General features: G+C 35.6%; 1 protein-coding gene across 2 annotated transcripts in view; it reads right to left on the reverse strand.

The window, feature by feature from the left end:
* Positions 1-18,963, reverse strand: part of LOC134799688 (START domain-containing protein 10-like) — a 47,105-nt gene that overhangs the window by 10,791 nt on the left and 17,351 nt on the right. For both annotated transcript variants that reach the window (XM_063772151.1, XM_063772184.1), the window contains 2 exons: positions 16,250-16,382; positions 2,551-2,670 (listed from right to left, as the gene is read on the reverse strand). In XM_063772151.1, the coding sequence (XP_063628221.1) occupies positions 2,551-2,670; positions 16,250-16,382 (253 nt within the window). The remainder of the gene's footprint in view (positions 1-2,550; positions 2,671-16,249; positions 16,383-18,963) is intronic.

The raw sequence follows: 18,963 nt of genomic DNA on the forward strand, positions 1-18,963 counted from the left end.
AGGTTAGGTTAGCACTGCGACCCTTACAGAAACGAAATGGTACTATGAAAGTAGGTTAGGTTAGGTTTGAACTGCGACCTTTACAGAAACGAAATGCTACTATAAAAGTGGGTTAGGTTAGGTTAGAACTGCGATCCTCACAGAACCGAAATGCTACTAGAAAAGTGGGTTAGGTTAGGTTTCAACTGCGACCCATACAGAAACGAAATGCTACTAGAAAAGTGCGTTAGGTTAGGTTTAGAAAAGTGGGTTAGGTTAGGTTTGAACTGCGACCCTTACAGAACCAAACTGCTATCAGAAAAGTGGGTTAGGTTAGGTTTGAATTGCGACCCTTACAGAAACGAAATGCTACTAGAAAAGTGGGTTAGGTTAGGTTTGAACTGCGACCCTTGCAGAAAAGAAATGCTACTAGAAAAGTGGGTTAGATTAGGTTTGAACTGCGACCCTTACAGAAACGGAATGCTACTAGAAAAGTGGGTTAGGTTAGGTTAGAACTGCGACTGTTACAGAAATAAAATGCTACTAGAATAAGGTGACGAAGTGGATTAATTAATTTAATAGTATTATAGCAAATATTTGCACATTTTTAATAAAGATGTGGTTACAATTTTGTGGTCATAAACTATTTTTGGGTTTACAATGATTATTTTGGAGTAATTTGCTTTAATAGGATAGCAAGATTTAAAAATTTGGTTATAATTTTACATTAAAATGGAGTTCTAATTTTGGTGGTCATTTACTATTTTTGGGTTTACAATGATTATTTTTGTGTCATTTTCTTTAATAGGATAGCAAGATGTAAAAATTTGGTTATCATTTCACATTAAAATGGGGTTTGAAATTTGGTAATCATTTACAATTTCTGGGTTAATAATGATTAGTTTGGTGTCATTTCCTTTAAAAGGATAGTAAAATGTAATAAAATTGGTAATCATTTCACATTTAAATGGTGTTATAATTTTGGTGATCATTCATTATTTTAGGGTGGTAAAATATATTTTTTTGGTATTAAATTTTACTAAATCTGGTGATCGGTTAAATAGCAGCCATTATGTAATATCTTAATACGAAAGTTTAGACGCTTAAAGTTAAAGCGCGTTTTCAACTAAATCAAGTTTTAACCAAAGTATTCAGGAAAACTATGTTTGACTAAGTAACGCACATTTAATTTAAAATGAGGTTTTACGATATCATAAACATTCTAAATGAGTAAATCAGAGAAAATATTTTTCCATGTGCCTACCGCGGATACCTTTTTTCTCGCGTCTTTGATTCGTTAGCTGAAGGATGGCTGTAGATATCTCACTTTTATTTATTGACAAATTATTATTATCTATTTATTTTATGCTGAAAATCATATTTTGCAAGTGTAAATATGCGTAATAAATTAATTAAAAATAATCAAAAGTATTTAAAATAATGCCCAGTATCACGTGACTGTAAACGCCAATCGGAGCGCGTGACGTCATGACATGAGAAACACCACAGACAAGTCGTCAAACTTGACCGTAATCCATACGACACCACCAAAGAGTTTGGATGTTCAAAAACTGTAATGTATTTATTATTTCGACAATAGACATTTATTACGTACAAAAAATATTATTACATGATATAAAGTATATATTTATTTGTTAGTAAATAAATAAAATGTTATATAATACGATATTTCACCAAAATCTTTTTAATAATTTGGCTGAATGGAACTATCATTGCCACGTTGGCTGTCGGAAACAAAAAAAAAAATTAAAAAGTTATGTCGTCGCCCGCTATATTTCCACTCAAAATTTTAGTTGTATCATAATAATTCATCTTAAATTGTAACTGTAAGTGTTTTTGTCTGAAATCAATTATTGTCATTCATTTTTGAAATGTTTTTATCATGTTTTTATCATCGCTGAACGTAATGTGTATACATATAGTGCGCAATTAACAATACCATTCAAGTAAAAATTCGTAACTGCAACGTAAGTATCATGTAACAAATATTTGTTTTATACTCTAGGGTCTTGATTGTTGTTCTTTTACACATAGGCACTGCATAAGACATGTAAAACTTGTTATTCATTATTTTAGCTTATATATTTACGTAATACTTATCTTTTAGAAAGAGAGATAAATTAAATACTACAGCTTTTGATCTACGCTAGGACTGAAATTTTGGCAGCAGTTTGTATATTTATCTGTTCGTGACGTCACGTGACAGCTTGGAGCGTTTAGGCTCAAACTTTAAACACTAAACTAATTAAGCTCTATTTTGTTTGTGTTTAAAATTAATGAATAAAAATTATAAATATTTTTTTTTTGTAATAATTACGTGTCTATCTATAAAATGAATACAGTTCTAAAAAATTGTCAACATGCCTATTATATAACCACAGATCTGATGTGAAGAGACAAGGCCTTTAGGCCAATTCGAACCAACATTTTAACACCAAAATGACTAAATGACATGATATCATTAAGATATCAAAATGTACGTTCAAATTGGCCTCCTTGGTAATAATTTACTGACCCTCCAATAGCCATGTTTGGCCAAACTTTACTTGCCTGTTGACAAGCCAGGCGGGCAGCGCTCCGCGTGGGTCGGAGCGCGACACGTAGCCCAGCCAGCTGCCGCCGGTGCCGGGCCGACTTCGCACCACGAACCCGGTGAGGAGAGACAGGGCCCTGGAAACAAAAACAACCTAGTATTGGCCTACTATTGCAAAAGCGAGATAGACGAACATCCAAATTTTCATATATGTTTCATAGCGCGATAAATAAGCGCAAGCGAAATGCAAGGGGAGTACAAGTAGGTAAGGTACATATTATCATAGCTATATCAAATCACATACCTACATAATAGAATGACATTGTCCGAGTTTGTCTATAGGTAACTGATGCGAAAAAGATATACCTACCTACATACCTTTCTATACGACTAAATGTACGTTAGTATTGTACCTAATTATGAAGATATTTAAGACAATAATTAACTAATAGTTCGCCCCGAACTGAGAACTCGCAGTTAACCAAAAATTATTATAGAGCGATTGACTTTGTTGCACCTACTTAGGTATCGTATAGTGCGTCATGAAATAGTAGAAAATAAATGAGAGCACCACTTTCTACGTAACTGTCACATTTTTGACGTAAAATGCTTACACATGGCAACAATTTAGTATGGACATTTTTGAGTTCCATTTTATTCAATTTCTACTATTTCATGTCGCACTATAGGCTGCAATGGATCAAAAATCGCCTGGATTTACTGCAAGATCTGTGGAGCCCTTGACTGATAGATTTAAGCAAAGAGTAGTATGTATAATATATAGGACAAAGAGAGCTCTCTCGTGGAACTTTGCATCCATTTTGAAGTGCCATCTGTAATTCTTAACCAGAAATATCAACGTCAATATCAGGGGGGAGAGGCATAAATAGCGTCTAAGTATGTTGCGAACGTAAAAAACTTTGACTTTGAAGAAAGGCTTCAGGATATTTATGAATACACGAAAACAGATTAGATACTTTTAACTTGACTGTTGATGTAAATAAATTACTATCATACACGGCTGGAGTAACACACAATTGACCACGAAACACAATTACACGCAGCAGGTTGTGAATCTACCCGCCATAATTTTTCTAAATTTTTTGGTAATAAAGTTCTCAGCAACTGTGATGGCGTAACTTTGTTTCTTTTAACATTTTAAAACTGAAAGTATTTTTATTTATCTGAATTATGTCGTAGTACAGACAATAAATGGGGTGTTTTAATAACAAAACTTCCGTGAGTGACCCGTATTAATATATTTAATAAATGGGGTGTTATAATATTTTGAGTTTTATTTGACAAAGTTGTTTTTTGTGACAATCGCCTCCATGGCAATGAGGTCCATAAAATCTGTTCTAACAGATGTTTTTTCGTTTGATCCATTCCTTAGATACAAGACTTTTAAGACGCGTTCTGACGAATTAAGTGAAGCCATATTAAAAAAAAGTTGAGCGTTAAGTAATATAGATGTCGCTATTTTTTCGAATAAAGTGCTTTATATACGACTGTCCCTCCCCTGGATTTAAGTCATCATAGAAATCATAGAGATTAAAATAAACTGTATCTGTGCTAAGCCGAAAAATTTCCTGTAAAATGTCAAATACCTATATTATGTTTATATTATTTTATTTTTATCTTGCTAATTATTTCAAAAAGGACAATTTAAAAACGATATTATAAAAGTGCAAACCGAGCACTTTCATTTGATACTAAATTCGACCACGTTTTTTGCAAATAAAATTACCAGAATAGCTAGGCCTCTCACAAACAGCTTTTTGGCCTTCTAAGCTCTTCAACCTCAATAATCCCTTGATCGAGCCTGCTCTTAATTTAATCACTAAAATATAATGCCCTCAACTACACGTTTACCCAATTTCATTTGAATTAGAACAAATTTACTTAAGTTCTTGAGTATCAAACTATCTTCTGACAGTTCAGCTTAAAAACATCGAAATGCCGGGACGTGCCGCTAGCCAGCCGCGTGATCCAAGTCGAATGTAAGAACTTCGCTTCGCTTCGCTTCGCTTCGCTTCGCTCGCTCGTTCGATTATACACCACAATTAATTATTGTCTTCAATTGTTACGGTCAAAGTTTAAGTGACGGTGATGGTACCTACAAGTATGTAGGTATAATATCAATGTACACTCACCATGAAAACCAATATTGAGTTTGTATAGAGATCTCTATATGTAACCCATTTTCATTGCTCTTGAGTATAAATTTTAAACATTTTTCACGTCAAAACCTACGCAGTCTCAGAAGCCTTTGAGATTTAGCAGCCTCAATTCAATCAAGTCGGTAGCAACAGTACCTACCTAGCAAGACTCACTTAACGTAGATGAAATCCTTCAAAGGCACACCCGTGGGACTGGCATGTAATATTCGCATAATACATCGATCTAGGCACAAGTTTGTTTTTTTTCACCACACCAGCTCGGAGGATCTTAAAAAACAGCGAGAATTTTTTTTATCCTCATGAGTGCAAATTATGGTTAAAATTCTGACATGACTGACATTGGTTTACAGAGATCGGATTCTTGGCATCAACTCGCAGTAGGTAATATGTACGGTCGATGCCCCAACTTAAGAACTCTCGTCGCTATACTAATTGTACAGAAAAGTGGGTAGGTACTTATCTTAAGGGCATGACATGACTCCAAAATTAACAATCAATTAATTTCATACTACTAAGCACGCGTACATAAATAAATAACACATATTGACGTTACCTACGTACCTGAGCTAAAAGCATAATAGTAATATTTCTAAATAGAAATATAAAAACAAGTATTTTTTAAGTCAGAACTGAAGTTTGAATCTAAAGTATCTTATGTCTGAAATTGTGCTATTTCATCTCGAGCTTTCCAGATGCGGAATTACTTATCGCACGACGTAGGCGTCCAATCAACGCGCCAAAAGCCTTGGATACGTCTAAATTGCAAGTTACATTTTGTTCAAGAAGGGCACATTCTACGTATCCTTACATCGTATCTATAAAAACTGAGATTGAACGTTATAAATGCTAAAAACACTTTAAACTATCTGAACACTATTTAATACCTTTGTGGATATCGAAAGAATATCTAAAACTATTACTCTCCCATATAAACAGGCTAATATTAGAATGAAAAGATTGTCTAAAACGTGAACGAGTTTCTTTTATATTAAATTAATTAAAAACACAGCGAGCTGGCAACAACAAAGGATATCTGATTGTTTTCAGTATATATGTTCCTACAAATCTAATTAAATCTTATTCGAAAACGAAAATTCACTCGTTTTAGGGTTCCGTACCTCAAAAGGAAAAAACGGAACCCTTATAGGATCACTCGTGCGTCTGTCTGTCTGTCTGTCCGTCTGTCACAGCCGATTTTCTCCGGAACTACTGGACCAATCAAGTTGAAATTTGGTACACATATGTAAGTTTGTGACCCGAATACGGACATGTAACGTAAACAAATGAATTTTAAACATGGGGGCCACTTTTGGGGGGTAAATGAAAAAATGAAAAAAAAATTTTTTCAAACTATATCATGTTACATATCAAATGAAAGAGCTTATTGTAAGGATTTCAAATATATTTTTTTTATAATTTTCGAATCAACAGTTTAGAAGTTATTCAAGAAAATAGGCAAAAAATGACCATTCCCCCCTCCCCCCCCCCCCTTATCTCCGAAACTACTACGTCTAAAATTTTGAAAAAAATACATAAAATAGGTCTATACCTATAGATGACAGGAAAACCTATTAGAAATGTACAGTCAAGCGTGAGTCGGACTTAATTACAGTTTTTAATCCGACCCCTACGGATTTTTTAAAGAGATTTCACTCACGTTTCACATAAAAAATACATTGTTAACAGTGCCGGATTACTTAGAGTAGTAGTTTTCTTAGAGTAATTGGTGATCATTTTCTGATAAGATAATCATTTTAAATATTTAACGGTCTTACCTACTTACGAGTAATTGTAAGGTCAAATTAAAAATAATGTTTAAAAAAAATGTTAAATTGAGAGCTAGCTTAAAGTTTTTTGTACTCGTCGACTTTAATGGTTGAATTAATAAAGACTTTGTAACCAATAAGCAAAACAAGCACGTGCTTACGGCACCACGTTCAGGGAGGGCACCAAAATGCCAGGTTGAAAAAGGTGAACAAATTTTAAAATTAGGGACAGACACATCGTTTTTACCACACGATTTTTTTAGCTGTCCAAAAGCTAATTTGCAAAAATAATGGCGCGTAATTCTTTGGGAAACAATCGGTAGCAGTAGAAGAGTCGTGATTACATGCATAGATTCGATTTCAACCCACTCTTTTGCGGTTCGGCGTTAGGTCTTATGCGAGGCCTTCTGCCTTACGGCAAAGTTGATCTTCTGCCTTAATTACACTTGGGCGTGGATCCAAATCCAAGCTTTCCTCTTTCGCAGCTGGGCCTACTGCCTTTCTCACACTTCGCCAATTCAATTCCAAGCTCTCTGCTTTCTTGCATATTTTATGCATGAAAAGAACCTCGCTGAGACCCTTAAATATCGAGCCCTATGCGAAGCTAGGCTGATAGAAAACTGTCCCATCCCTTCTCTGTATGAAATCCTGGATTCGCGCCTGGTTGGGACTAAAACTAAAATTGCGTTTTTATATCGAAAAATTTTCGCGCTCGCTTCGCTCGCGTTTTCAATTACTTTATAAGGTATGATAAAGGTGACATTCGGGTGGCGACTGCAGCAACATTACTCTGTTGCAACGTTACTGCTGCAGTACTGTCAACTTCCGTGATAAAATGATGTGACTGATTTCCATACTAAAAGTAAAAATTTACAACTGTCTATCATATTGCGTTTTTATATCGAAAAATTTCCGCGCTCGCTTCGCTCGCATTTCTATTACTTTCTACGCTATGATAAAGGTGACATTCGGGTGGCGACTGCAACAGCATTAGGTACTCTGTTGCAACATTACTGCTGCGGCACTGTCAATTTTCGTGATAAAATGATGTGACTGATTTCCATTCTCAGCTGTAATGCGGCAATGAACTTCTCTCAATTTACCAAATAATCAATGTAATCTTGATGACCCTAGGGAGACGGGGGCCCCTAGAAATGCTTAGGGCATCAAAATATCTTAATCCGGCACTGATTGTTAAAAATTGTGTAATATACGGAACCCTTGGAACGCGAGTCCGACTCGCACTTGGCCGGTTTAATTTACATAGGTACGCGTGAGAAATCTCAAGCTCATTCATGCAGAGTGGTTAGAGACATTACGCCAGCTATTTTGACTTGGCGTTCTAAATGACACACTTGGCACTCCTCTTTTGGTTTTTCAATTGAGTCGTTTCTACTCCCGGTACGCGGTATTAGCAGCCAATGAAGGACGAGAAGCAGAATAGGGGGCGATAAGAGCGTTGGAATTTGTTATTATGAGGAATCTGCTCTTCAATTTTTTAAATTATAAACTGAAATAAATGTCATATACTTACCAAAGAAAATTTGACCAAGCTCTCCAGTGCAGTGACAGAGGCCAGCAGATTTTTTAAATTACTCATTAAATAAATATTTTATTGACCGAGATGTGTCGATCGTTTGTTTTCTGCAAGTTTGTGAAAAATCGATTAAACTAATTTTTCTTGCAATAGAACATCTTACACTTAAATCATCGTGAGTCCTCGTATTATAAATTCCGTTAAATTTGTTAAAACCCCGTTTAAGAGTTTACTATACGTTACGAGTGTAGGACTTAAGATGACATAAACACATATAAATCGATAGGTAAGTACTTAATCAACTTCAAAACATGTTTCGCTTATTTTTCTCGTAGATCAGATATAAGCCATTATTTATCTACCATTCAAACAAACATCGATGAAATAAGAGTGGCATACCTACTGCTAAAATATGAAATTAAACTAGCAATATAGGTATCCTTTTAGTGTTTGCGAGGTCGCTGCGGATTGACGCACACGGTATCTTATCAGCGGACAAATATACTAATGACCGGGCAGGCGTCGAGTGGAATAAATCAGAGATTACCCCGGACCGGACCCGTTAACTGCAGGAGGCGCTGCTATCTATGTTATGTACCTATCCTTTGAAACGAGTACGCGTTCGGACACTTAAGTAAGAATTCATTGTTCATTATCTGTAGTAAATAAATAATCCCATCAAAAACATTACATGTAAAAAGGTGCAAGTCTCGCAACGCTTCTACTACAAAAAAGTTTTGAGATGTAATGCTAATGTGAAACCAAGTCGGTTATGTTAATCAGTGCCGGGTGTTAAAACCATATCAATAAGATATCTTTAATTTGTAATACGTATAATGACTTGGCCATCACACGGCTGCATAATGACATAAGGATCATCGTCACCTATTAAAAATAATTCTAATTGAACATAACACTAATATAGCGCTAATTGCAGTTTGAGCATTACACATATTTACGAGTACGGTACGAGTAAAGCATTATGTGCGATTGCGAAGTCATTATATGTATTACAAATCAAAGATATCTTATTGATACGGTTTTAACACCCCCTGGCACTGATTAAAATAACCGACTTGGTTTCACATTAGCATTACACCTCAAAACTTTTTTGTAGTGGTAGCGTTGCGAGACTTGCACTTTTTTTTTATGTAATAGTCAGCAAACGAGCAGACGAGCCGCCTGATGGGAAGCGGTCATCGTCGCCCATGCAGTCCTTCTTTTTAGGTACTCATACCCATACTATGTATACACATATCATAACTAAACACATCTTTATTCATACTCACATCGTACATAAATCGTAGTGTACCTTTACTTTACTTACTATTTGTAGGAACTGTACAACAGTAACTTTGTAATAGCATATATTTATATGGAATTACAAACTTACTTATGCAGTTCTTAGATCTTTAAAACGTGACTGATATTGCAATATTTTTCGGTCAAACAGATCACTGTGTTATGTCTTTCCTGTAGACATACACAAGAGTTAAGGGCTATAAAGGTTAATTTTCTTATTTAACCCTTATCCACGTGAAAAGGTCCTCCTTTTATTTAAAGAACTATGATAAAATCATTACTTACATGCCCACAAGCTGTTAACTATTGCCCACAGGAGAGAAAACTAGTGTGTTATCGCGAACAGCACATTTTTCTCTCCTGTGGGCAATAGTTAACAGCTTGTGGGCATTTAAGCAATGATTTAATCATAGTTCTCTAAATAAAAGGAGGACCTTTTCACGTGGATAAGGGTTAAATAAGAAAATTAACCTTTATAGCCCTTAACTCTTGTGTATGTCTACAGGAAAGACATAACACAGACATCTGTTTGACCCTTTTAGGTTATGGCTTGATAAGCTGAAAACTATTGAAGCTTGTGGGTATGCTAGAAGTGCCTTAGAATTATGATGATCGTAGGTGAGTGAATGAGTGAATGAGTGAGTGAGTGTGTCAGTGTCGAAACTAAGGAACTTTGACGTACAATAATCCTTAAACTACAAGTTCAGATTTAATGTTTTTGAGAATATATCTAAAACATGTTAAGCCCTATATGTCACTGAAAATTTAGGGTTCTAGCTTCAGCCAGCACAAAATTACAGGACGTCGAAAATGGCCTGAATCGCCCCAACTAGCAAATCTATGTGCTATAAAAGTTGAGAGCACGTTTTTATTTTCGCTTTTTGGTGCTATAAAAGGTGTAAAAACAGTCGAATAAAAGTCCTGTAAGCGTTTACTCAACGCGAAAAGGCGCACTTATACAGACTAAAAGTGTTATAAAAATCGAGTAAGCGCTGTATAAGAAGCAAATCGATGCTGCAAGAGTTGAGTAAAAGTGGATAAAAGCGCTTCTAGTGTTTTAATAGCAACGATAGTGCTTTTATTCGACTATTTGTTCTATAAACATTAGCAATTTACTATTACTCAGTGAAAGTGTTCTATAAAAGCAGCCGCACTGCTTTTTCTCAGCAAAAATGTTTCGTAAAAGTAGCCGAATTGCTTTTACTCGGCATTTTAAATGTGTAAGAGTGCAGTAAATGCTTTTATTCGACTAATATGTGCTAAAAACGATCTCAGGTAAGCGATTATATTACAATTATTTTATTATGTTTGAGGCCTAATCGTCTTCACGTGTCTAATAAAACAAAAAGGTACTTAAGTATTTTTTTACTGCTGTCATCCATGACATTTATTTTTACCGTGATTGTGTACATAAGTTTTTACTGTCTGTAAGTACACGTAATACAGTAAAACCTAGCGCGAAAAATACTTTATTGATAAAACCAAAGGCACTGGTTCATATATAATCATGGGCCGTCTATTTTCTTAAATTTCAATAAAAAAATATTAATTAAAATAAGTAAAAATTTGCTTACACGATCTAGTTTCTCTTATATCTCATTAATTCGACTATAAGTCGAGTAACTGCGTTTACTGCTACACTTATAGCACATGATGTCGCCATGTTTATGGATTTATAGTCCGGTGGCCGACTGCATGAAACCCTACCTGATAAAAAAATAGAAAAATCCTACTCTGTAGGGGTAGCTGACTTTTAGCAGCTTCAACTGCTCTTGGACGGCCGTGGCTTAACTTGGCAAATTTTGCGCAAGTGGCAAAAAAGTGGTACAAATATTCATCAAAAAACAAAAGTGGTCAGCTACATCCTGTGTTGGCTGGTTCCTGTGTCCGACCGAATTTGTGGTACCAAGTGAGCTACAATTTACCTCATCGAAAAATAGAATGTCACTTGTATGGTAGGATAGCTGCCATTGACATTTTTTTTAATGCGGACGGACTGCAAAAGCTGCCAGGCTAAGGTGAGACCGACCAAGACATACGTCAACAAATTTAATGTAGGTATTACAATCAGTTTTTTTCATTCTATTTTTCGATGAGGTAAATTGTAGCTGTCACGTTGTACCACAAATTCGGTAGGACACAGGAACCTGCCAACACAGGATGTAGCTGACCACTTTTGTTTTGCTGTCCTCAATTCTATTATACGATGGGGTTTTTTTTGATGAATTTTTGTGCCACTATTTTGCCATTTGCGCAAAATTTGCCAAATTAAGCCGCGGCCGACCAAGAGCAGTTGATGCTACTAAAAGTCAGCTACCCCTACAGAGTAGGATTTTTCTATTTTTTTATCAGGTAGGGTTTGATGCAGTTGGCCACCGGACTATATTGAAACGACAACATGGCTGACTTGTGCTGTTAATGTAGTTCAAAACTCTTTAAAAGTACTCTAAGCTGAATACATTTTGAATAAAACCTGTAAATACACTTCAGCTCCTATAACAGCGGTTTGAACCCCATTACCCGAATTATGATATAAGCGCGCTGTTACAGCAGCATTGTTGCCAAATGGTTATTGGATTGCTTTTAATAAGCTTTTATAGCAACAGAGAAGAGAATTGAGTAACAGTTGTATTAAAGCGCCTTATTCAGACAATTAGCTATTCTATAGCTGTTATATGATTTTAATAGAACAATTATGCTGAATAAAAGTGATTTAGTAGCGCTAACTCAGCATTTATTAAAAGGTGGAATAAAAGTGCTAAAAGATAGTGCTATAAACGTTTATACGACATGATTATAGCACTAATTAGCGAAAATTGCTAAATAGTCGAGTTAACCGCTATTATACGATATATTGGTGTTTCAACAACCGTAACTCGGCTGTTATACGATTACAGGCTGAGTAAATCAATTCTTATACGACTATTTTGCTAGTTGGGGCTTCGAGAAAAGGATGGTACGGCCGTGTCTCTTTGTTTTGCTCGACTTAGCGGGGGCACTGCCGTGCCCCCAGATTCACATAAACTCTTGAATATAACGAACTCTACAACAACGCGGAGTCACGGACAGGCTGTAACCGACTGATTTAAAAATAAATTTACTTTAGCATGTTTAGATATGACGTACGCATCAAGCACGTAAGAAACGGGTGACGGGTGTAACTTCAGCATCACGACGCAGCCAGCACTTAGCGTAGCGAGTCCGGAACGGAACGGAAATTGGTGCAAGTTCCGGAGCCCGGACGCTCGTTGCGATGCATCTGATGCATGTAACGTGTCGTTACAAGCTGTTGAGTATGTTCAGTCAAGCGTAGCATAGATACGGGGGCGTAGTGACACTTTAACGGCCTGATTCGAAATTTAAGATACGTCCAATATTTGCTAAGGATACGACATAGATCAGATATGTCAGTGTCAAAAGTGACGTTTCTTCAAACAAAAACGTCTTTTGTAAAGGCGCTTATTACCGTGGTATTTAGAAAGTTTTCGAGTGGAGTCTTCGACTCCATAAAATTCGTTTGTGTAAAATGGGCGCCAAATTTGACACCCCCGGTAATAGGCGCCTTTACATTATTTAACTTAAAATTTTTGTTGGTATGTAGAGGGTATGTATCCAATCGACACTGGCTTGACACATTTAATTTGAATATAGAAGCTCAAGTTTGAAGTATGTTTAAAGTCAAACTTGAGAATGTCAAATTACTCTACTTCCATCAGCCGTAATGATAAGTCATATGTTGTGAATATAATTAAATAAATAAACAAGATGTTGACAAACTAAAGGGCCTTCCAGTATTTTTACATAAACCTCCAAAGACCTCCTGTAACGATTTACAGGTTATGGGTCCCTAAAAATAAACTAAAAGTTAGTGTTTATAGTGTTTTCAGGGAAACGATTCAGCTTTCGTACAAAAATATTTGAGAAGATAAGCCTAGCAACGGAGTTGTTTACTAAATAAGGCTAGCAACCAGACTGACGTTGAAACAAACCGTACGTAATTTTAAAACATGGACAACATGGACAGTTTAAATAAATTGAAATCTACTTCACCCTACTCGACCTGGCACAACACAAAATAAAGAAGTTAATAGACAGGAAGAAAATCAAGGTGGTAGAGTCAACAATAATGAAGTTCGAGAAGGTGAAATGTTAAGAAAAAGAGTGAGAAGTAGAAATATGGAGAGTGTTCGAGAAGGCGATATTCATTTGAGAAGATTGAGTAGTGAAACAAGTGAAGACGAAACAAATGAAGATGAAACAAATGAAGGTGAAACAAATGAAGGTGAAACAAATGAAGTTGAAACAAATGAAGATGAAACAAATGAAGTTGAAAGAAATGAATTTGAAAAATGTCAACGAAGATTAGTGTTTTAGTGATAATGTGAGGTATTGAGTGTAGACAATGTAGTATAAGTGCGGGCAAAAGTGAACGTTAATAATTATTTCGAATAAATGTCGGGGTTTTTCTTTTATAGTATATCGTAGCATGTAAGTTTTTTTTTAAAGGGTGTGAAAACTTTTATATTATAATACATAAATATGTACTTACTAAAAGAAAACTTGAGGATCGCGGATCCTAGAAACAAAGTGTATTCAAAATTGAGGGGGTGCTTAATAATGATTCATTTAAGGGGGTGTAAGTGTAGTAAGTGTAACTGAATCATTATTTAACCTCATCCATCATCGAAGAAGAGTTATATTCACTTTAATAGGTACATTTTACATGGTTTCTGAAAAATATCCTTGAGTTTTTGTTTCTAAGTCTGTATTTTAATATTTTATAATTTATATTAGAATTGTTAAAAGATTTATTTTATTAGTGATGTTGAAGAGTTGAGTCGGTGAATAAAAGATTTATTATATTTAGTGATGTTGAAGAGTTGAGTCAGTGAATAAAAGATTTATTATATATATGTTTAATGTTGAAGAGTCGAGTGGAAGGATAGAGCATTTATTATATATACGATTAGTGTTGAAGAGTCGAGTAGAAGAATAGAGCTTTTAATATATGATTAATGTTGATGAGTCGAGTGGGAGAATAAAACGTTTATTATAGATGATTAGTGGTGACGTATCTAGTGGAGGAATTCTTGAGTACTTATTGAATGGGAATTTACTTGAATTCATTTGTTGAATGGGGATTAAATGTATGTAAAATGAGGGAAATATACAGGATGGGTTATGTTTTTTCTGGTTTTTGTATTTGAAATTATTTGTTGGAATATTGTCTTGACTAAAGAATAACGCTGTAAAGTAATGCTTCAAGCAGAGTCGATTGAGGGGGTGTGTTGGTATGTAGAGGGTGTATATCCCAATCGACACTGGCTTGACACATTTAATTTGAATATAGAAGCTCAAGTTTGAAGTATGTTTAAAGTCAAACTCGAGAATGTCAAATTACTCTACTTCCACCAGCCGTAATGATAAGTCATATGTTGTGAATATAATTAAATAAATAAACAAGATGTTGACAAACTAAAGTGCCTTCCAGTATTTATACTAAACCTCCAAAGACCTCCTGTAACGATTTACAATTTTAAATACATGAAGTCGATACAAATCTTCTCCTTAATTGTCTGTCATCAATTCTGAACGCTTTTGCCTTATATTTATCACACACACACAGTCCTTCCATCTGGTCTGCCAAAACCCATAAAATATATGTAGATATGTATTTAAAAAATCGAAGTTTCATTTAGATAGGATACATACTCTTTTATCCATTTTTACTAACTTAATTAACGGAAACACAATAGCTCTTTTATAACAAAAACAAATAGGTATTTTATAATTTCAGTCCCATAAACAATTCAAATGATCTCAATGCTCGCAAAACATTTTTAAAGGCAATACGTACACAAAGTTATTACTCGTAATTCGATTTAATTCATGACTTCCCACTCCTCAAATGCCTAATAACTCATCCGAAAGTCCTCTGGAACTTTCATATTCGTCGACGAAAGTCAGTCAGTTAATAAGTAGGTAATAACAAATTTATTCAAACAGGGCGGCATCACGCCTCGTCTCTTCATATATATTTAAGTACGCACAAAGAAATGTTAAAATACCGTACTTTCAAACTAAACAGGCCCAAAATTAAAACGAAATTAAACATAATATGATGCTAAGGAAAGTTATTTTTATTATTAATAGGTACAATTTATCCATTCAGCTTGATTATAGAATATAAGTCACGTAGGTATGCTAACTTTCAGCTTTCAGAAATAGGTAAGTAGGTCAAACTTAATTTTCTGGACTGAAACTAAAAAGCTTATAATAGGTAACAGAAAAAGGAAAAATGTGTGCATTTGTGTATAATACCGACTGTGAAAGTGTGTGCGTATTTGGTTAACAGATAGTCACTAGGGAAATAATATAAAAAGTTACACCATAACTACTACGCTTATGTTGGTCACGCCAATCTACGAAGGGCAAAAGGCATTTTTTTAATCCGCGCAGTCATTCTTCTAACCAATATGGATTACAGATTACATTTTAGATTTCCCGACTCTAGGCCTCGTTTCCCTCATACCTACCAACAAGCGACATGGCTGATGTATATGTATATCTGAACCTTGACCGGCGGATGGGAACATATATTGGGGGCCTAGCCAAGATGACAATCGTTGATAAGAAACGCCAATTGAAACTTAAATTTAATAATGTAAGTATGCAAATAGTCACGTGACCTGTACATTTTATTTGTTTACTTACTTGTTTTGTTTGTTGATGTACTATTGTCCTCTTGAGTAGGCCCCCAGGTCCTATAGTTCCATCGCAAAACTAGATAGTTACAAGAAGCGTCAAACAACCGGTCTTACGGTATATTACTTACTTACTGAGATCATTCGTTTCATTCGCATTCCCTCAGCAAGCATCGAGCTTAAAAAATCAAGAGACTGTGTATAGAATAGAATTTCCAATAGCTCACCTGACATATCCTTTCCTGGGTGGGTAGTCCTTGTGGAAGACCGAGTGATTGAGAATCAGCTTCTCCTCGCCCGTGTCCAGCCAGGACCGCTGCAGCACGAAGTCGCGGTTCTTGAGCGGCGCCGGGCATGACACTATAACAATTAAGTACTATTTATTATAGTACTGAATTTGAAAAATATGATATCATTTATAGAGTTAGACCAAGATAAGTCTGCAACACAAAAATACTATCCGCTCCACTGCTCCACTACCTATAACAGTCGTAAGTTTAGTGTCATTCGAATAAAACATTGTTAACTGATTTTCTAATCAACTTCCGGTTGTCGTCAGCGACGAGGCTGTATGTGTCAGGGGTTTACTCTAGGACTAATCCTGCCGGCCAATAAATGAGTCTTCATTTTATTAATTTTGAAAGCTTGGCACTTATATTCAATTTAAATACACATAGGAAGAGGTTAGAGTCCTAATTAAATAAGTCAGTCTACTTATTCAAATGCACAACCCAAATAAAATAAATGTGAAAATGTAAGGAGGTAACGAACGAAGTAAGTAACATTAATTTTATTTTATTATACTGTATTTAAAATAAATTATTTTACACCATGCATGAAATAAAGCACCAGATAATTATTAGAAAAACACTAAGTTATTTTTAAACACAAGTTCTATTTAATAAATCGGATATAGTATAAAAAGTAGGCGAGTTGACCGTGACGTCACGATGTAATGTTTCATATAAATTCCATATTAGCAAATCGTTTTGACAGTTCTAAAAAAGAAACTGATTTGACTAGTAGGAAAATACCCTATTATAATGGAATTTGAGTTCTGTTTTACCGTAACAACTAAAACGTAGGTACATACTTAATAAAACAGACAGCGCGTTTGTGTGAAGAGTTTGATTAATTAAGCCGATGAACACAGCCGAACAATTTGATTCAGTCTCCGAGATATTTCGCCAGCCAGTTGCGATAGGCCTACTTTATTTTGTAAGTATAATTAGATAAACCTAAAGCGGTGGTGGCCGAGTGGATATGACGTCCGACTTTCAATCCGGAGGTCGCGGGTTCAAATCCTGGCTCGTACCAATGAGTTTTTCGGAACTTATGTACGAAATATCATTTGATATTTACCACTAGCTTTTCGGTGAAGGAAAACATCGTGAGGAAACCTGCATACATCTGCGAAGAAATTCAAAGGTGTATGTGAAGTCCCCAATCCGCATTGGGCTAGCGTGGGGACTTATAGCCCAAGCCCTCTCGCGCATGAGAGGAGGCCTGTGCCCAGCAGTGGGACGTATATAGGCTGAAATGATGAAAAATGATGAATTAGATAAACCTAACCGACAATAGAATCAAATGTACTTAACTATTAGATTGATTAGTTTAGATTGATCATACATTTCTCGTCGTTGAATGGAATCAATATATCGCATCTAATGAGATTAGAATAAGAGAAAAATACTCAACATTATTTAATAAAAACTTATGATGATGGTAATCAATTAATCATTGTAGCCCGCGTAACTGTAAAACTTATTTCGTAGCGCTACATCGTAGCCGTAGCGTAACGAATAGATGACCGTTTGAGTTGAAACCTCGTACGAGTCTCCTTCTTCCTCGCGTTATCCCGGCATTTTGCCACGGCTCATGGGAGCCTGGGGTCCGCTTGACAACTAATCCCAAGAATTGACGTAGGCACTAGTTTTTACGGAAGTAACTGCCATCTGACCTTCCAACCCAGAGGGGAAACTAGGCCTTATTGAGTTTAGCCCGGTTTCCTCACGATGTTTTCCTTCACCGAAAAGCCGGAGCCGGAGGAGGGGAGTTAAAACCTCGTACGAGTAGTAACGATATTATCGGAATATAACTTCATAACACGGTTAAATAGCTAAAAAAAATAAAAAAGTTGTTTATGGATCTACATGAACATATCCTTAAGCTAGATTATAGGATCTGTGGCAACACAGACTAGCACTTGACATGGCGTCGATTAAAGACTGTGTTAACTTTTACTCAGTGTTTTAATTAAATAAATAATTACCAAAATGAACATGGTGTCAGGCGTAGTGCCGCCCATGAACTATGAAGGAAATCTGGCCGAAAATTTCAAAATATGGAGCCAGAGGCTGAAAATTCATATGGAAGCTAACGAATTAGACAAGGCCAAGGAGAAAAGAAAAATTGCAATACTGCTAAATTTAATAGGAACAAAAGGAATTGAGATCTACAACACGTTTTCAATAGAAGAAAGTGATACGTTTGACCAAGTACTTGAGAAATTCAAAAACCATTTCTCTCCAAGAAAAAATTTGACAATTTTGCGTCATGAATTCTTTGCTATAAAACAAAATGGCGGGGAGAGGTTGGAAGACTATTTTACAAAAGTAATTAATCTTGGAAAACAATGTGAGCTGAGCGACTTGGAAGATAAACTGATTCCGAGTAAAATCATTTCCGGGCTTGACAGGCAATACGACATGCTAAAAACAAAATTAATTTCGGAAGAGGACACCAAACTGACATTGGAATACGTGACTAAGTACCTGAAAAATGCTGAAGCTTCGAGGTTACATGTACAACAACAAAATTTAAATAAGGAACCGGAGGCGGAGGTTCTGTTTGTTCGTAAGCCTACCAACAATCAAAATTCTTTAAAAACAATAAAAAATTGTAGAAACTGCGGTAAATCTCACGGTATCAACAAGTGTCC

The sequence above is a fragment of the Cydia splendana genome, chromosome 1 (genome assembly GCF_910591565.1).
Source record: "Cydia splendana chromosome 1, ilCydSple1.2, whole genome shotgun sequence".
Lineage (NCBI taxonomy): Eukaryota > Metazoa > Arthropoda > Insecta > Lepidoptera > Tortricidae > Cydia > Cydia splendana.